This window comes from Ornithorhynchus anatinus, chromosome 14 (assembly GCF_004115215.2).
Source record: "Ornithorhynchus anatinus isolate Pmale09 chromosome 14, mOrnAna1.pri.v4, whole genome shotgun sequence".
Taxonomy (NCBI): domain Eukaryota; kingdom Metazoa; phylum Chordata; class Mammalia; order Monotremata; family Ornithorhynchidae; genus Ornithorhynchus; species Ornithorhynchus anatinus.
Window position 1 is genome coordinate 27,007,185 of NC_041741.1, and position 20,809 is coordinate 27,027,993.

Consider the following 20,809-nt stretch of genomic DNA (forward strand, 5'->3'; position numbering starts at 1 on the left):
TGAATGTCTAAATATGGAATAGGGTCTTATAGATTTCATTCTTTAATGTCTTCAGATTTTATAGAAATTTAAGTATTTTATGAAGACAAGGTAATTATGGTTTTCAGACCTGAATAGGCATCTCCCAAAGATAACACATTTTTAAAAATGATAAGTGGGGAAAAATTAATGTGTAAGACCATCTGGTGTGGAATGGTTTGTGTCAACATACAACACTAGTGTTACTATCTGTGTCAACTCAATCCTTTCTCTGCACATATTTGCAGAAATGTCATTAACTAAACTGTCGGGCATGTTCGAACCACACAGACATCGCAGTAATATTCACATTATAATAATACTTCAGTGATTTTTTTTTGCAAATTGCAAGTTAAAAGGAAGCAGCAAAGATGATCTGCCATTAGCTCTCAACATTTTCCCCTCAGACCAAATCTAACCGGGGCAAGTATTCATATTATTCAGGGTCTCTCCAACACTCACTCTACTCTGAAAATACTCTAATTAGCTTCAGTTGTCTGGATAAGAGCTTTGATTTTTCCACTTCTATCTGCTTAGATTCGTCTGGTGTTAGTAAATCACCAAATGGGATGAGGCATTTATCACATATTTGCTTTCTTTTTATGTCAGGCATCTACTCTGAGTGAATAGATGTTTGTTTTGTTTGTTTTGCTCCTCACCTCATATGTCAAGGAAACAAAGCCCATGTAAAGAACAGTAAAGTGCACAAACAAATGAGGCAGGCTAAGAAGGAATTTAAGGAACTCTTTGAGATGCAACAGCTAATACAAAAGGTTCTATAAATCTATAAAAAGTAGTTAACTGCCTGGGGAAGAAGTCAGTGTAAAAGGTATATAGGAATGAAAAGGGTTAATTGAGAAGCTAAGAGATTGATGTACACTTTAAATGTTAGCTTCTGAAATTCCAATTGTTTCTGACACAACAGCTTTAGGGATTAGATCAAACTGTTGTCAACACAGAACATTTTCTTCCAAATGGATGAACAAGTCATTAGAACCAGATGATAACACTAGTGCTTTATATAAAGCACTTAGTATGTTACCGGCATCATACTAAGTGCTGGGGCAGGTACAAGGTAACCAGATTGGACACACTCCTTAGTCCACCAGGGCTTACAGTTTATAGGGGAGAACAGACATTGAATCTCTCTTTTACAGATGAAGAAGCTGAGGTCCCGAGAAGTGACTTACCCAAGGTCACTAGTCTTCCTTTGAATCCCCCTGCTCCCCTTATTGTCACCCTGCCCCTCTGTCCAAAGCTATCTTTCTTGATTCTTTTTTAATTTATCCCTATCTTTGCCTTTATGTGGTTTCTTTATTCATATTGTTTTCTCTCTCCTTAGGGGTCTATTGTCAGTCCCTTTTCCCTCTTTATTCTATTCCCTCTTTATTCTGTTCTATTCACATCCAATCTATTGCTCACTCTTTTCCTCCCGCTTGCAATACCTTCCCTCTCTCTCCAACTTTACTAAAAAACATCCCTCTGCTCTCTCAAAGCCCCTTCCAAGAGCCATTCCCGTGGCTTAATCCCCTCATCCATGTTTCTTTCTCAGCACTTAGTACATTATTCTGTACACAGTGAGCACATAATAAATGTCATTTTGACTTCTGTTTGCACTGTCAAGCCCCCTGTTCTTTCTTCTCCTCGGATTTTAGGGTTGCATCTTTCCTTCCACAGGATTTTTCATCAATACTTGGACTGCACTAAGGTAATAGATGATCACATCCTAAATTTGGACTTGGGGGCATTGAGTTGTTAGCTGATTTCAACAAAATGTCCCCCGATTTTCAACACATCTTGGTGCTGTTAAATTGAAATATTATCCCTTCTGATTCTGAATTTATTGAGATAGGATTTTTGCCTAGTCCTGCTGCCTGAAGGGACTTCTTCTTTTTGGATCTCTCTCCCCCTCTCCCCCTCCACCTTCCTCTCCTCCCACCCTCTCTCTCTCCTCTTTTTCTCCCCCATTACTCAGACCAAAAAAATCAGAAAGACAAGGGGGAACAAAGCTGTAGATCTGAAACATCTCAGGGTGGAAATTCCTGATGAATGACATTGAATCGGAAATAACTAATCTAAGAATAGGGAAGAACCCATGGGGTTCTGGGTGTCCCCAGCCCACTGTTACTGGTGGGATTCTGGCACCAGAACTCCAGCCTGAGCCTCTTCCTTAACAAATTTGGGTGAATTAGGGATTTTCAAGAAGCGGCATTGATTAGAGGAAATAGCATGCATGGACTTGGGAGTCAGAGGACTTGTGTTCTAATCCCAGGCTATGCCACTTGCCTGCTGTGTGACCTTGGGCAAATCACTTAATATCCATGTCTCGGTTTTCCTCATCTGTAAAAGGGGGATGCAATATCTGTTCCCCCTCTTAGACTGCAAGCCCCATATGGGACAGGGACTGTGTCTTACCTGATTAACCTGCAGTGCTTAAGACAGTGTTTGGCACATAGTAAGCATTTAACAAATACCACCAGTTATTATTACAAATTGGCAAATTCATGAACTTTCAAAATAAGAACTTCTTTTAGTTTCATTAAATGAGGTAAATATCAGAATGATTTACCAAATAATATTTAAAACAAATGACTTCGGTAAAAAGATCAAAATATGTTGTCTCAGATTCAAGGCAGTTAGATAACTGGCTCTATCCATATTAATTTCGTGCCAGCTTTGAATAAGCAGCCCAGTTGACTGTCATGTTACCAATCCCTTCCTTAGGTTTTAAGTGAAATTTCTATGTTGCTTTTCAAACTATCCCAATTAAAACTTTGGAAATGCGTTATCATTTTGAGTCACAAGATACTTTTCCATTGAACGCATTACTGACAAAATCACGTTTGATTTTTTTGAAATATTTGTCATTTTAAATTATTTTAATTAAACATGCTGCCTAAGATGGGTATCATAAAGAGAGGAAGCAGCATGGCCCAGTGGGTAGAACACAAGCCTGGGAGTCAGAAGGATCTGGGTTCTAATCCCTGCTCTGCCACTTGTCTGCTTGGTGACCTTAGGCAAGTCACTTAACGTATTTGTGCCTCAGTTACCTAATCTGTATAATGGAAATTAAGACTGTAAGCCCCACGTGGTACACGGCCTGCATCCAACCTGATTGGCTTTTATCTACTGCAGCATTTAGTAGTGTCTGTTACATGGCAAGTATTAACAAATGCCATGGAAACATGCCGAAGAATAGCTATTCTACCCACAGAACAAGAACATGAATTTGCCAATTTGTAATAATGACAGTGGTGGTATTTGTTAAATGCTTACTATGTGCCAAACACTGTACTAAGCACTGTAAGTTAATCAGGTCAGACACAGTCCCTGTCCCATACGGGGCTTGCAGTCTAAGAGGGGGAACAGATATCGCATCCCCCTTTTACAGATGAGGAAAACTGAGACATGGATATTAAGTGGTTCGCCCAAGGTCACACAGCAGATATTATTCCAAGGGAACAAATTTTCTGTGGAACCTACAGATTTCATTCCTGAATTTAATCAAATAACTTACTTCATCCAGTCTCCTCTCAGTTCCCAGGGCCAAGAGATTGTTGTATTCCCTTTCAAGAATCTGTCTTGCCTATAAACACCAAAGAAACCACAGATGTAGTCATTCCTTTAAAGAACCAACAACAAAAAACTACATAGGCCACTTTTACTCGAGGTAAGTGTTTCTAACCATCAGAACCAAAATACCTGTCTCTTCCCCCATTATGTTGGTCTCCATGGTTAGCAAAATGAGGATGGTAAGAGGCTGTGAATGATTAGACAGTAAGAACAACTGTGAAAATAGGACCCTGGCCTTTGGTCATTCATTTTAAACATTCAGTACACTCATTTTTTAGCTTTAAACACACCTCCTGCCATTTTCATATTTAGCATCTCACAATCATTGGTACAGCGTGTCAAACATCAACTTCAAGAACGCACTCTCTTCACAGGTTGGATACTGTTGTACTACGAAAACAAAACTGATGAATCCTGCATTTGTTCCCAAAACAGTTGCTCTCTTAAAGACAAATCCACTTGAACGGCAAAAATCACCGTGGGGTACTTGCCTGTGTGTTTTGTGTTGGTATCTGTAATAATAAAGCTAAACTGCTGTAGTCGAAGTTCTCGTCGAGGGCTATAAGCGATCCGTGGACGCCACTTTCGAGAACATTATTTGCATATTCTCGTAGCCCAACTCCTTGAATCCAACGGATGACTCGATCATTGCTCCATACCAGCACATCTAGAAATAGAAGGGAGTAGCATGAACAGTTCCCGACAAGAGGCTGAATCCGCAGAGAAGCAGCGTGACCTATTCATTAATTCAATCATATTCACTGAATGCTTACTCTGTGCAGAGCACTGTTGTAAGTGCTCGGGAGAGTACAATATAACAATCAACAGGCAAATTCCCTTGCCCACAAGGAGCTTACATCCTAAAGGTGGGAGACAGGTATTAATATAAATAAATAAGTTACAGAGATGTACATAAACTCTGTGGGGCTGGGAGGGGGGAAGAACAAAAGGAGCAGATCAGGGCAACGCAGAAGGGAGTGGACGAAGTGGAAAACAGGGCTTAGTCGGGGAAGACCACTTGGAGGAGATGTGCCTTCAATAAGGTTTTTAAGTCGGGCAGAGTACTCGGGCCTGGGAATCAAAAAGACCTGGATTCTATTCCCAGCTCTGCCACTTGCCTGCTATGTGACCTTGAGCAAGTCGCTTCACTTTTCTGGGCCTCAGTTACCTCATCTGAAAAATGGAGATTAAGACTGTGAGCCCCAAGTGGGACAGAGACTGTGTCCAACCTGATAAGCTTTTATCTATCCCAGCACTTAATATAGGCACATAGTAAGTACTTAACCAATACCATTAAAAAAAATAGACTTCTTTCACTCCTCTTCCTTCTGGAAGAACGCAGGGCTAAGCTTGGATCAAATGATGGCCTGTTTGCTCTCAGAGATGAGGACAAATGGGGAGGCAACATAAAGTTAGGTGTGTACCTAAAAGGTGAGGATGGAAGGCTCAGGGGGTCATGGGAGCTAGAGTCCGCACTGAGCCTAGGAGGATAGGGTTGTACTGGCCAGGTAATAACAATAATGTTGGTATTTGTTAAGCGCTTACTATGTGCAGAGCACTGTTCTAAGAGCCGGGGTAGATACATGGTGATCAGGTTGTCCCACGTGGGGCTCACAGTCTTCATCCCCATTTTACAGATGAGGTCACTGGGGCACAGAGGAAGTGAAGTGACTTGCCCAAGGTCACACAGCTGACAAGCGGCGGAGCCGGGATCAGAACCCACCACCTCTGACTCCCAAGCCCGGGCTCCTTCCACTGAGCCAAGCTGCTTAGAGCCGTATGAAGCAGCATGGCCTAGTGGATAGAGCATTGGCCTGGGATCCAGCACGACCTGGATTCTGATCCCGGCTCTGCCACTTGCTGCTGGGTGACCTTGGGTAAATCACCTCACTTCTCTGTGCCTCAGGGACTTCATCTGCAAAATGGGGATTAAGACCGCGAGCCCCATGAGGGACATGGACTGTGTCCAACCCGATTAGCTTGTATCTACCCTAGTGCTTAGAACAGCCCCTGGCACGTAGTAAGTGCTTTTCAAACACCATTTAAAAAAATGGTGGTGGTTCTCAGGGGGAGTGGAGTTGTGGCTTTTCTCCAAATGTTCACCCTCCTCAGGAACCCTTTAGATCCTGGGTGGCCTCCTTAAATACAGTGTTGGCCAGGTCTGCTCTTAAACCATGATAGTATAAATGCGATTTCATCCCATTCCTACAGCTCACTAATTTCCTCCAAGGAAGGAGACTGCCAATTCTTAGCGTTGGAATCCTACATTGTGATGACCTAACCACCCCCCCCCCCCCGCCCAGGGAATTTAGGTATATTTAGGCATATTTGGGATAGCAGCCTGGTTCAGTGGAAAGAGCCCGGGCTTGGGAGTCAGAGGTCATCATGGGTTCGAATCCCCGCTCCGCCGCTCGTCAGCTGTGTGACCTTGGGCAAGTCACTTCACTTCTCTGTGCCTCAGTGACCTCATCTGTAAAATGGGGATGAAGACTGTGAGCCCCACGTGGGACAACCTGATCACCCTGTATCTACCCCGGCGCTTAGAACAGTGCTCGGCACATAGTAAGCGCTTAACAAATACCGACATTATTATATTTCTCCTTCCATCTGAAGAATTGGTACTCTTCTTTAATTGGGTACCACCCTCTCTACTTGAATCAGGTACAAAACTGTTCTCCAATACTCATCCTCTAGGCAGAACAATGCCATTTCCCTTATCGTTTCTCAGGGGTCCTATTCCAAATCCATTAATCAGTGGCTGTCTTCTGGCTGAGAGTTTTCTAGATCTCTATTGAAATGCATGAAGTAATTTAATAAAGGCTTGATCAGGCCTTAAAACTGCATGCTCCCCACCTTTCTTCGAACACTGATTCCTAATGTCTCCCTATTCCATCTGATAGAAAACAAGAATACCTGGCAATCAGGTTTAATTCTGTGCACCAACTGGTTTCCACTTACCTATCTGATTTGCTTGTATCCACCCCAGTGCTTAGTACAGTGCCTGGCCCATAGTAAGTGCTTCACAAGTACCACAATTATTATTATTGGTAGTATTATTATTACCTACCTGCTTTCCTCTCTAACATTTCCCTAGCTTGGACTCTTCGCTCATCCCACACTCACATCCTAGCTGCTACTGTTCTCACTTCTCTTCCTCACATCCAATCCAAGTCTCCTACTTTTCCTTCTGCTTGGAATGCGAGCCTCATGTGGGACAACCCGATCACCCTGTATCTCCCCCAGCGCTTAGAACAGTGCTCCGCACACAGTAAGCGCTTAACAAATACCAACATCATTATTAATGCCTGCCCTTCTCAGTTTCACTGATTTATGTCCCTCTGCTCTTTCAAAGCCCCTTCCAACAGCCATTCCGCGATTCATCCCTCTCCTTCCTTGTTTTGTTGCTCCAATGCCAGTGATATAGTTCATTCACTCCTTTCAATTATACCTCCGTTTCCTCACGTTTAATTGTGGTTTTAATTAATCAAGCTATGTCTACTGTCTGCTCCTTTAGCCTGGAGTGCTGGACGCATGTTGAACATTCAGTTCACGTGAAGAGGTTTGTACAAAGACGCTCGCATTTTGCTGATGCTGAATACTGTTGGCACTTACCCTAAACCCGGGGCTGAGGCGAGGGGCATAGCTTTAGACTGTTTCCCTCCGCTCCTATCACATTTAGGGACACTGCTTCTAATGCACAGAGACCCCAACCTTGCAGTGACCCTTTCAGTCGCCTTGTTGTGGCCATGGGATAGTAGAATGGTATCGCTTTGGCAGCTGAGATACCCAAAGGCCGCACAGCTCAGAGGACAGTCATTCCCAAACTGGCAGTCGCAACACATATTTCTTGCTGTTAACCCCAGTCGCTATCGGCCCACATTTGATCAGAAATACACACTCTGTTCCCTCAAGAAGGATTTATCTTTTGAAAGGATTTGGCTTTTTAGGAAATGCTTGTAGCTCACAGTCCACTACATCTCTCCCATTATCATCATCATTACTATTGATTAAAATGTAAGCTCACGGTGGGCAAGGAATATGTCTACCGGCTCTGTTATATCATATTCTCCCAAGCACTTAGTATTCATTCAATTTATGTAATCATATTTATTGAGTGCTTACTGTGTGCAGAGCACTGTACTAAGCCCTTGGGAGAGTACAATACAGCAATAAGCAGACACATTCGCTGCCCGCAATGAACTTACAGTCTAGAGGATGAGCTTACATCCTGAAGCTTAGTACAGTGCTCTGCAAACAGCAGGCACTCAATAAATACCACTGATGGATTAAACACAGTACTAGGTGCTTGGGAGCAGGCAATAAAACTAGAATGCTGGTCCCTGCTCTCAAGGAGCTTCCATTTCCATGTCGATAAAGCATGTCCATCCATATAAATCAAGGTATTTTTAAAACCTCTTAGACTAATCCTATGAAGTCTTCTGAGAGCAGCTTATTACTTCCTTTATCACGCTCATGGAAAATTGCCATATATACCTCCTTAGATTTATCTCCCCAATCCCGCGCTGGGAGAAAGTGGATGGTGCAAAAAAACCTTGAAGAATCATGTTCTATTTTTCAAATTTCGTGCTGTGGATTGCTGCCTGAAAACAGATACCCAATTTATGTGGTTGTTTTTATGATTTATCTTCTAGAGGTCTTCAGATTACTGGTCACTCTATTTTAACCGTTAAAAATCAAAGGGGTATTTTCTCTCTGCATTAAGAAATTGTTATACTCTTGACAAACACATAACCACTAGAGGAACTCATTTTTACTCTGCTGTATTCTGCTAATGTAATTCATATTTGAGAAGTGATCTTCTCACCTCAAAATCTGTTCTTTGGGACCAAGTTAATTTGCACTGTGGAGTAGATAAAATCCTGTAAACTGTTTCTGTACAGTTGGATTCTCAGTGGCCTGGGCTCATCACTTTTTACTTGGAATGCCATTCCAAAGGCCAAGGTGCCAAATTCATTGGCTACAAAGCCACAAGTGTGAGCCCCTAAGAGGAAATGTGCAGATACTAGTAAAAAAAAAAAATCATGTGCAATAAAGACAAACACTTCAAAAGAGGAATTAAATTATTGGCTATTGAAGTGTTAAAAGCAACTTTAAGCTTGGCCAAGCACACACTGTCCTCGCTATATCTTCGGCCCATTAGTTCTAGCTTAAAAATCAATTTGAACAGTCTACTTGAAAACAGCCTTCAGTTTGTCAGAGCCTTCATATGTAAAGAACCTAAACAAGTCAGTTTTAGGCCTGAAAAAAATACCCAGTTGCTCCTAAGTAATGAGCCAGTTGAGATGTTATAAGCAATACATGGGGTCCAATTCTCCACAGAACCACCATCATCATCATCAACTCCAGGCTAAGGAAGACTCGCACTGCAGTATTTACCGTGGTCAATACTGCACAGATATTGTATTATTGTTTCTTCTGGAACCTTGTCACACTGTACCCAGACAGGCTCATGTTATCAGAAAAATGGTCACTAATTTTGCCTTTGTCAAAATACACAGTACTTTAGCCAAAGCTCAAAGTGAAAATATGAGTTATGGCGGGGCTGAGGGCAGCGGGGCTCAGGGGAAATAGCACGGGCTTTGGAGTCAGAGGTCATGGGTTCAAATCCCCGCTCTGCCACTTGCCAGCTGTGTGACTGTGGGCAAGTCACTTCACTTCTCTGTGCCTCAGTTACCTCATCTGTAAAATGGGGATTAAGACTGTGAGCCCCACGTGGGACAACCTGATTCCCCTGTGTCTACCCCAGCGCTTAGAACAGTGCTCTGCACATAGTAAGCGCTTAACAAATACCAACATTATGATTATCAGAGGATTAGAAACGTTTAAGGAAAATACACAGTCCCTGTCCTCCAAACTGCAATCTTTTGGGGGAGACAACTGGAACCAAATTGCCAAATATATAATACTTAAAAATATTGAGGAGAATTGAAAATGAAAAAAAAGTAAGCCACTGAACAGATGAAAAATAGCAAACCAGTCACTCAACAGTATTTACTGAGCTCTCACTGGTGGCAGAGAATTGCACTAAGCACTTGGGAATGTACAATAGGTAGTACCAATAATTCCTACCCGCAAGGAGTGTACAGTCTAACAGGGGAGATGGACTAAATAAATTCCAGCTAGGGAGCAATACAATATCCATAACTAGCAAATTCACAGATTGTATTCTCAAGTGCTAAGCGATTGATGAGATAGCATGATCAGGAAGAAGGAAAACACACTGCAAGAGAAACTCCTGAATTTTGAAAAATAACCATCAGGATACTCATACTTCTGGATCATTATTAATGCCTGCTTTGATGTCAGTGAGTCCATACATTGGATCATCTCATGGATCATGCCCCAGGCAAGGATGTGGAGGGTTATCGGGATGATGTGATCTATAGAGATGTTTCTTGAAGCCCAGGGTGGGCAGGTGTGCCAAAGTTTGATTCTAAGAGTGAATAGAGCCTAACATAAGACAGAGTTGGCAGAGAGGGGAAACGAGGTGGAGACGAATGGGAAATAGTGGAAAGGAAGATAGGGAGAAGACAGGGAAAAAAATGGAGATTGAGAGAAGGAGAAGAACAGAGGGAAAAGAAAGGGTGACCAATGGGAAGAGAGATGAGATGGAAAAGGAGGGAGAGATGAAGAGGTGAGGAAGGAGAACAGTGGAGTAGAGATGGAAGACCTGGCCAGAGTGGGATCTGGTTGCTTGATGGAGATGGTTAGTGGACCTTTCTGACACTAAGCTGGATCTACTTCAGATAACAGCAGCTCAAGACACAGAAGACTGGGGGTGGGGAGTGGGGGGCGTCTGTGCCATCCTGCAAGGTCCATTCCAGCTGCTACACGATTTCTGGAGCCTTGACACTTGTCTCCTGAGAATTATCTCAGGTCTTTAGGCATCATGACAGGCATCATTCTTGACTCCCCGCCCGGGGGTGATAGGAACTTCAGACCATTGCCAGAGCCCAGCGGACAGCTTGAGAAACCCAGAAATTGGGCTGGAGTTTGCCAACGTGGGCAAAAGTGGAGCCATTATCTTGCTTCCACCTCTGACCCCTTTCTACATCCACTGGGAGGTTGAACTAACTGCTGCTGCCTGTCCTGCCCAAAATGATCACTTTACTGCTTCAGGTCTGATCCCAAGGTGTTAACAGCCCCCGTCAAGCTCGTGGAGCTCATATCCCTGAGGATGGGTACCATAGTGATCCCCAAAGATTCAACCAACATGTTCGCTAACGGTCAAATCCACTGAGGACTCCCAGAACCATTTATTGTCCCCTTTTTCAATTTAGGGACTTAAATTGTCAAGTGTCAAGAAGAAGTGTCAAGTCCTAGGGTGATGGACTCAGATCTTCCTGCCTTCTTATTACATCACACAACCCCCGTATCTGTCTATCTGTTATACTTGGCAGTGGGGATTCCCAGAACTTTTGTATTGTACTCTCCCAAGTGTTTAGTACAGTGCTGCGCACACAGTAAGCACTCAATAAATATCGACTGATTAGAAATACTAAATGAACTAGACTAGTTAAAAGTAAAGTTGAATGAAAAAGTGTGTAATTTGTATGAAAACATCATTTCAGGAAACATATCAGGAAAGACAATATCAGGAGCCAGGATGATGTTTGAAAGCAGTGGACCGAAGAAAGTTCGACAGAAGGTGTTGAGTATCTTGTGGACTAAAATAACTGCTCACTGCCAATGTGGAGCAATATTTCACTTCAACCACCAAGCTGGTGAAATATGAGTCAAAGCACCATTTGCTACTTGAAGTTGAGAGCTTGACATGTGACAACAACACACTGCATTTGGGAAGAGGAAATTTTACCTTTTATTTCATGTTGGCTTGCCTCTCGCCTCCTTTCCAGTTCTTTCCTGTCGTAATTCAGCCTCTTTAAGCACATGATGCCATACTGTAAACTTGTTCTGTTCATTTAGAAAAAGAAAAAAAAATACATGACAATGTGGAATAGATTTATTCCTATTTCTTGCCTCAGAAGTGCTTTTATTTCCCTTAATGACATTAAGGATATCTAATAATTTAATTCTGTAAATAAACATCTTGGAAAAAAACCTGAAAAGCAGCGAAGACAGATCCAGATTCTTTCATAATTCCACCCACATAATTCAGTGAGTTATTTGTGAAAAGAACTAGAAAATGACTGAAAGAAAATTAAAGCATAAGGCTGTAAGGGATTATGGTAGTGATCTAATCTGTCTCACTGCCCTGTTTCTAATTATTTTAAAGAAATGGATATCAACTCTAGTTTCCAAGTTATCTGGTATAGAAATGCCTCCAAATCCCTTGGTGACTCACTTCAAGTACCTATCTCTCTCCATCGTTGAGAAGAATTGCTCTGTTCTGTAGGCGGTACATCGATAAGCGTATGAAATTTGTTTCTTGATATGCGGGTGTATACATTTGCAATAAGTTCAAGAAATGCTAAAGAAATACACAGGGATAAATCAGTGTAGAACAATTAGCAAGAGAAAGCCCACGGAAGTGCCCCTGAGTGAGAAGCTGGGGTCACCAAGGGGTAGAGAAGCAGCGTGGTTCAGTGGAAAGGGCCCGGGCTCGGTAGTCAGAAGTCATGGGTTCGAATCCGAGCTCTGCCGTTTGTCAGCTGTGAGTCTGTGGGCAAGTCACTTAACTTCTCTGTGCCTCAGTTACCTCATCTGTAAAATGGGGATTAACTGTGAGCCTCACGTGGGTCAACCTGATTACCCTGTATCTACCCCAGCGCTTAGAACAGTGCTCTGCACATAGTAAGCGCTTAACAAATACCAACATTATTATTATTATTATCTCCGACTACATACTGCCTGGTGAAGAGAGACCGTAGCAGATTCCGGACAACGGGGAGGGGAATGACATCTTAGTATTTTAGGGGTAAACTGTAAGTTACTTTTCAAAGATTTTCCCAGGGGCAGCAATTCCATGGGGGCAATCCCTGAAAGGTCACTCGAAATGATCAAGAAAGTAAAAATCAATCAATGGTATTCATTGAGCAGGTCCTATGAGCGGAGCACCAAACTAAGTACTTAGGAGAGTCTAATTTCAGCGAGATCATAGATATATTCCCTTCCCACAAAGAATTCACAGTCTAGAGGAGAACAGATATCAATATAAATGAATAATTTCAAATTTGACTTTCCTAGACACCCAGGAGCACAAGATGTTCCTGAGGCTTGTCACAGCTCCCCAAACAACACTAGTAGCAAACAGGCATGCCATTTTTGGAGGAGCAAGAGAGAAAAGAATACATTCAACTTGATGTTTCTCTCTGGGCAGCAACAAATTTTTGCCCCTCAAAGAAGCTTCCACATTTCCCTATAGCTGTTCTAAATTTCTACGGGTGAGAGGATGCATCTTGCTAACCATTTTGAAAAATGTAACCGCTTTAACAGAAGGACATTATCTGATCGATAAAAGCCAGAGTTGAAGCCATAGCATCTTAAGAAGGAAATGCGTCCTTCTGGGACCTGTTCAATTTCCTTCTTCATTAGTACAGTGCCTTTTTGAATTTGTATCACTCCACCTTTCCACAACCCAGATCTTTGTATAGGTCTGCTCTGCATTTCTCATTGTGTTACTAATGCCAAATGCCTTATAAAATCCCCGTTAGCAATCTTCCAGGTAGTGGATTAGGAAAATAAATATTTCTTGAGAACTCTAGGTCTTGAATTCATCAGCTTTCTCCCGGAAAATACTCCCTCCATAGAGTCACGCTATGTTGTTCTAAATAGCAAATGCCACTACTAAATACAGCCTTTCCCCATTTGTTTTAACAAGAACAAGGTGCATTTTCTCATTTGCTGATTTTTCGTTGCTCTTGGGAAGAACCTACCGATGAAAACTATCCACCATCTTTAAATGGACACGGAGATCTTTTTTCGTCAGGTGATCTAACATTCTTGCATCTACCAGACATTCCATGAAGTAACTTCTATACTGAGGTAAACCCAAGCTGGGAAGCCATTCATTACCGATCCACTCGTGGTTCATGTCACCGTAGGCCAGAGTCTGCCGAAAAACAAAAAATAGGAAAACTGTAGAAACAGAATGGTATTTATTAATCTCCTCCAGTTTACAAACCACTGTACTAAGAGCTGGGAAAAATTATATGGGGGAGGAAATAGCCCCAGGGACTCACAGTCTAAGAATAAAGGGAAGAGAGAAGTTCAGTGACAGCTACATAAGCAAACGCGAAACAATAAAAATACAAAACAAACTTACAAGATGAAAGATAAATATACTAAACGAAAGCCAGGGCAGCTTAGTTCCGCAAACAGATCAACACCAAGTCAGCCCACGGAGACCCACTTCTTAGCTACTGTGAAGTGTGTCTGCCTCAGACACTGTCCCCTAAAGGTGGAATGCCATCCCGTCGGGAGCCTGGGGAAAAGAAACGGAGGACATTTCTGGAGCCAAGAAGGACCAGGACCTCCATGCAGACGGAGGCGTGTGGAGGGGCAGGAGGGAGAGAAGAATACATTAAACTTGATTGTTTCTCTCAGGGCAGCAACACATTTTTCCCCCACGTCAGCCTGGTGGAAATCACTTCTTCTTGAAAATCATTACCGCTTAAGTCTCTGCTTTTGAAAATTCACTAGGGAGGTCACCCCAACCACACTCCTCCAACCCATACCTCTTACCCACCGGCACCAGCGCCCAAGGCTTTCTAGCCCTATTTCTTTCATACGCAACTGATGAGTATGCTTGAGCGAAAAATACCCTTCCAAGTAAATTTTTAGTAATTTTTTAGCCCTTACCTGGGCCCAACTTCCTTCTTCTGATTCCTTCTGCATAATAAAATGGGGGGAAAAAAATGAGTCCTTGTTGCTCAAGAATGTGCACTACACAAAAATATCATGGTGCCTGAATAAGCAGAATACTACAGCAGGTTTTTCCCTGAGTGATACAGTGTCAGGGTCCACGGTCAAATGCAGGAGAAAATAGGACTGCCTGTTTTTGAGTGCATCTGTTGCTAGGATTATACATCATTTCTTGAAAGAACAGTTACAAAGTTTTTACTGGTTTTGGTAAAAACATTAATATTGTGCATAGGAAATGTGATCGACCTGACTGAAGTAAACTGGATAGAGCAAAATATATGGTTAAATTATACCTTTAAATCTCAGAATAATTGCTTACATGACAGTAAAGTGAAATGTAGAAGTTTACGCACTATTCTTTTAATAATAAGAAGAAAACAAACTGACTATTCACCCACATACTTTTGAAAGCCAATTACCAAGTGGTATTATACAATCATTTATTTTTGTCAAAGGAAGGTGGTAAATCTAACTGATTAATTCACACAGTAATAAGAGAAGGAACCCAATTATCAAACTTCATACTTAACAAATGCAAATCTGTGACATACACCTCTCGTGATTTAAAAAATCTGAATTAGCATTTGTATTATGCTATTTTTCTAACCCCGTAGCTGTAAATTATTCAATCCTGAATTACCAAAACATGCAAACAAAACATCCACTAGCACAGAGATTTATGAAATAAACACAATTTGGCTTTGGTGTGGCAACAGTGAAGTATTTGAATGACTACATCTGAAGTGACAGAAAGGAATTAGGCGCAACTACTGCATTCCCAAATTCTACAGATCTAGTCATGACCCTACATCTAACACAGCTATCTGCATGCAAAATGGATATGCAAATATAGGTCCATACACATATAACTTTTATTTTTCAAAGATCTTGCTACTTGCTGTTGGTGAGATCTTACCCGTGTATGCAGTTTAACTGAAAAAGGACACGCCATTTCTTGCTGGGCCAACATGTTTGATATTTTCAAGACTGCCCTCTGACATCCCTGTTGTCCTGAAATCTCTGCTTAAGGACAGAGAGCATCTTTCGATTGCTCTGATAGCACACTCTCCTAGCGCTTTACTGCTGAGAAGTACTGCTTTAGGCAGTGTTGAAATCTATCTTCAAAGTGCTCTTCTGTGATAAAATTGTTTTCTGTTTGCACAGGGGAACCTGCCTCTAGCTTACTACATCCAAGCTACTTGAAATCTTCTTGGAGTCCATGCTCCTCAGGTGTCTCGATGCCTGTGGGCTTCTTCCCAAGTGCCAAAAAATGTGTCTTGCCCATCTCCCAGAATGCCATAACGGTTTTAAGTGCTGTGTTGCTGAGGAAAATCATCTGTTCTGTGTAGGAAGAGACTGATGCAGAGCCTCAGTTTTCTTCAGTCTCTCTCCATCAAGCTGTTCTGCTCTATGGAATGGCTCATAATTATCTTCATAGCTCCTTGTGCACAAGCCTCAGAAGCACAGTCAGCAGTAAAGAGCAATCAATCAAAGGCATTTACTGAGTCCCATGGGCAGGGACCGTATCTGTTGCCGATTCGTACATTCCAAGCGCTTAGTACAGTGCTCTGCACATAGTAAGCACTCAATAAATACTATTGAATGAATACTGGGTACGGAACACTGACCTAAGCACTCAGGAGAACACAATGGACTTATAGTAGTATTTATTAAGTCCTTTGTGCAGAACACTGCACTAAGCACTGGGAATGATCCCTGCCCTTAAGGCTTGTTGTCAGCTGGGAACGTATCTGCTTTTGTAATGTCACATACCTGCACATAGGAAGTGCTCAATCAATACCACTGATTAAGGAACTTAAAACAGCAGCTTTGGAATGACTTCCTCAATACCTACAACATTAGAACAGACTTCTACGGGAAGTTGTTATCTCTTAAAGGAGATCTTTAAAAGAGAGTCATTGAGAGATGATTGGAGAATTTAGTTTATCTGCATGGAGGCAAAGGATTGAACTCTATGATCTTCCATGATTCTTCCCAGCTCTAATAGTAATAATAACGTTGGTATTTGTTAAGCGCTTACTATGTGCAGAGCACTGTTCTAAGGGCTGGCTTAGACACAAGAGAATCAGGGTGTCCCACGTGGGGCTCACAGACTTAATCCCCATTTTACAGATGAGGTAACTGAGGCACAGAGAAGTTAAGTGACTCGCCCACAGTCACACAGCTGACAAGTGGCAGAGCTGGGATTCGAAACCTCTGACTTCAAAGCCCGTGCACTTTTCCACTGAGCCACGTTGCTTCTCCAGTATTCTTCATTTTGGGAATCTAGTTTGCTTCAATACTCAAATGGTGAAATAGCCACATTGAAAAAAAAAAAAAGATTAAGAGTGTAAATTCCCTGCGGGCAGAGAAGAGGTAAACTATATATTATATAATAGTATAATATATATTAAATCTTCCTAAGCGCTTAGTATGGGACTCGGCACACAGAAAGTGCTCTATAAATGCAATAGGTGGATTGAAAACAAATTCTTCACACTGAAACTCAAATGGTGAAATACCCACAATAACAAAAGATCAAAACAGTGAAAACTAATTCTTCCTTTGCTTTATTTCTTTCTCACGTTCATTTTTAAAGAGTTTCGTCTGTCTGCGCACGGTCAGTGCTCAATAAATACAACTGCTTGATCCTAGTCAGATAATTACACCATGTAAACAGTTCACCCACATTTCTCTTCAGAGATAGTCCTCTAGACTGAAAGGTCACTGTGGGTAGGGTATGTGCTTATCGTTATATCGTATTCTCCCAAGAGCTTAGTACAGTGCTTTACACACAGTAAGCGCTCAATAAATACGACTGAATGACTGAACGGATGACATAGTTAAGATGCCAGATACTGACCGTTTTGGCGGGAGCCGCAAGGTTTTCCATTTCTTCGTGCGTCACCCAAACGTTGCCTGAGGGCTAGTGATGAGACCCGGAGGGAAGCAGGTCCGATCCACATTAGGTAAGCAGTGTTAAAGGAGAAAGGCAGCACCACTGTAAGTTAACAGCGCATAGCATCACGATCAGCATAACTGGGCTGGCCCAACTCCCTGCAGCTGCAGGGAACCATGGGACCGTTTGCGATTTTGATGTAGAACAGCAAATGTCCAGCTGGATTCCTTTAGTAATTGAACCTTAAGAGTTATTAATAGACATTTACACCTCACTGTAATCAATTGAAACCTTAAAGATTAAGCACACATTAATGTATGGGAGAGGTTTAGATCCTGACTTTAAAAAGACATTTAGTAATTGAAAGAGGTTCATCCCCTCAGGTTTCCCCCACCATGGACTGCTTCAGGAATGAATATGGGCTTGATTTTCAGTAACTGGCTTTTACCTTTTTTCCACCTTCAAGTCAACTCAAATGATAATATTTAATAATAATAAACTAGCTGTGGGCTGGGAGTGTGTCTGCTTAGTACAGTACTCTGTTCAGAGTAAGCCCTTGATAAGTACAATTGAGTTCCTAATAAAGATAATAATGATCAAAGTAATGATTGCAGTGTTTGTGAAGCACTTACCATGTGCCTAGTGCTGGAGTAGGTACAAGATAATCGGGCCTCACATGACATTCACATTCTAAGTAGGAAGGAGAACTGGTATTGAATCCCCATTTTGCTTCTGTACTCAATTCCAAATTAAACACATCAATATAACCATTTTGTACTTAAAAGTAGAAACACTTGATACAGATTTGTATATTCCATGCCAAATGTTTAACGACTTAAAATTTTCCACCTTACTTTCATATTTGTAGGAAGTGACAACTATCTTTAATTTGTTTGAATTTCTTAGCAACGGACGACACGTTTTCACGGGAGAAGAAAAGGTGAGCAATAGACCCAATGGATAAAACTAGTCCAAGCTTATAGAAGAGTGAATGAGGAAAAATACTGTCACTGAAAATTAGATTTCGATTATACACACCATAATTGTTTTCTAAAAGGAACTATCACTGATGTGTTATGAACACACAATGAGTGAAAACAATATTTACGATCAGCTCTATGACTATAAATCTGCTTTCCCACCGATTCTAACAGGTAGCAGTTCAAATTCCAAAAGCTGCACTTGTTGAGCTAAATTTTGCTACTAAGGTTCTGAATCACTCTGGGAACTTTCAAACCACCAATTAAGATTTCATTATTTCCCTATGACTGATATATCAACTGAATTGATTAAAAGAACTAACAGAATGTGCTTTTGAATTTTACCAAACATGAAATTTGAGCTGGGGAGTGTGTGTTTTCCAACAGACTATAATTCTATTTCTGCTAGGAATAAACACTGAAATTATTTTTAGCCATCAATATTATGAAAATACATATTTTGGTAAGTTTTCATTGAGGAAAGCTTTAAAAACCACATTCTTAATTAAGCATATGAAACTATAGATGAATATTTGGAACACTGGCAGAACAATTTTTAATAGGCTATAAGTAAATATTGAAGTCTTATATCAGGTGAAACAAAGATTTTTTTCCCAACTGGTACACTTACTTTTCAGGTTAAGGATTGGAGTTATTCACTCGAACACTTCCGTTATTGGTTTAAAGAATCTTTGTTGTTTACCAAATGGAAAATTAATTTCAACCACTTATAGTCCAGAATAGTTTATGCTCTGAAGCCTTTATTCTTCTCACAATAAACAAGGGGAAGTAATGTGGCCTTGTGGAAAAAGCACGGGCCTGGAAATCAGAGGACCTGCATTCTAATTCCAGTTCGGCCACTAGTTTGCTTGCTGTGTGACCTTGGGAAAGCCACTTAACTTCACTGTCCCTCGCTTTCCTCGATTGTAAAATGGGGATTCAATAGCTGTTCTCCCTCCTCGACGGTGAGCCTCAAGTGGAACAGGGACTGTGTCCAACCTGATTAACTTTATCTACCCAAGCGCTTAAAACAGTATTGACACCAGCATTCGATACATAGTTAGCGCTTAAATACATTAACGAAAAAAGGGGTTTGATTTTGTTTCTATTGACATACTGCACCAACCATAAAAGTTGTCCAACAAGGAGTGACTTCCCAGGGAAGTGCAGACACCTTTCTTTTGGGAAGAACTTTAAATACATAATAATAATAGTGGTATTTTTTCAGTGCTTACTATGTGCAAGGCACTACTGGGGTGGAGATTAGCAAATGGGGTCGGACACAGTCCCCTTCCCATCTGGGGCTCACAGTCTCAATCCTCATTTCACAGATGATGTAACTGAGGCACTGAGAAGTAAAATGACTTGCCAAAGATCCCAGCGTGGCTCAGTGGAAAGAGCCTGGGCTTCGGAGTCAAAGGTCATGGGTTCGACTCCCGGCTCTGCCACTTGTCAGCTGTGTGACTGTGGGCAGGTCACTTCACTTCTCTGTGCCTCAGTTACCTCATCTGTAAAATGGGGATTAACTGTGAGCCTCATGTGGGACAACCTGATGACCCTGTACCTACCCCAGCGCTTAGAACGGTGCTCTGCACGTAGTAAGCGCTTAACAAATACCGACATTATTATGGCAAGCTAGTGGCAGACAAGTAGCAGTAGATGCCAATCGTGGATATTTCAGTATAGTCTTACCTGCATGAAAAGTTGGGGTGATAGTCCACTTCCTCTTCAGCCATGCTAGTCTCCATGGCAGCCTTCTGGCCGACCCTACAGATTCTGACTTGACTGGCAGTGTAAACACTTTACTCAGCACTACCATATATGTATATACACTTGTACCCATGAATAACTATTTCATCAGTGACACTGTCTTAGATTACAAAGCATAACACTTATACATTTAGTGGTTTTTTATGGTACTCACTAAGTGCCAGACATCGGACTAAGCACTGGGGTAGATGCAAGCAAATCAGGTGGGATGCAGTCCCTGTCCCATATGGGGCTCAAAGTCTTAATACCCATTTTGCAGATGAGGAAACCAAGGCACAGAGAAGCCAAGGGACTAGCCTGAGGTCACACAGTAGACAAGTGGCAAAGCGGGTATGCAAACCAGGTCCTTTTGACTTCTAGACCCATGCTCTATCCACTAGGCCATGCTGTTTCTCTGCAGATTTCAGCAGAAAAGGGGAAAAAAGGAGAATATTTTGTTTTGCTTTTGATTTTCCAATGGTTTACACAGGAGGTGGAAAAGACTCCCTCAACTCCCATGAAAGCCAGACTGAATGTCACACTCAATTGTAGGTTTTGAAAAACGGGTGAGGGTTCAGCAGATCTGCTGCTAATCAGGTCCCAAGGAGATTTCCTATTTCTTGACTAGAAAGTTCACCTGCTAATCTCTCAGGAGACTCATAATGCTTGGCCCTGGTTATGCGGGAAACTAGGTGAGAGAGAGTCTGGAAGGATCTGAGTATCACAACTACTGGTCTCTCTTCTT

General features: G+C 41.8%; 1 protein-coding gene across 5 annotated transcripts in view; it reads right to left on the minus strand.

The window, feature by feature from the left end:
- Positions 1 to 20,809, minus strand: part of PPFIA2 (PTPRF interacting protein alpha 2) — a 422,696-nt gene that overhangs the window by 12,039 nt on the left and 389,848 nt on the right. For all 5 annotated transcript variants that reach the window (XM_029079000.2, XM_029079003.2, XM_007666225.3 and 2 more), the window contains 6 exons: positions 17,300 to 17,362; positions 14,374 to 14,403; positions 13,449 to 13,624; positions 11,429 to 11,526; positions 4,083 to 4,258; positions 3,536 to 3,604 (listed from right to left, as the gene is read on the minus strand). In XM_029079000.2, coding sequence (XP_028934833.1) covers positions 3,536 to 3,604; positions 4,083 to 4,258; positions 11,429 to 11,526; positions 13,449 to 13,624; positions 14,374 to 14,403; positions 17,300 to 17,362 — 612 coding nt within the window. The remainder of the gene's footprint in view (positions 1 to 3,535; positions 3,605 to 4,082; positions 4,259 to 11,428; positions 11,527 to 13,448; positions 13,625 to 14,373; positions 14,404 to 17,299; positions 17,363 to 20,809) is intronic.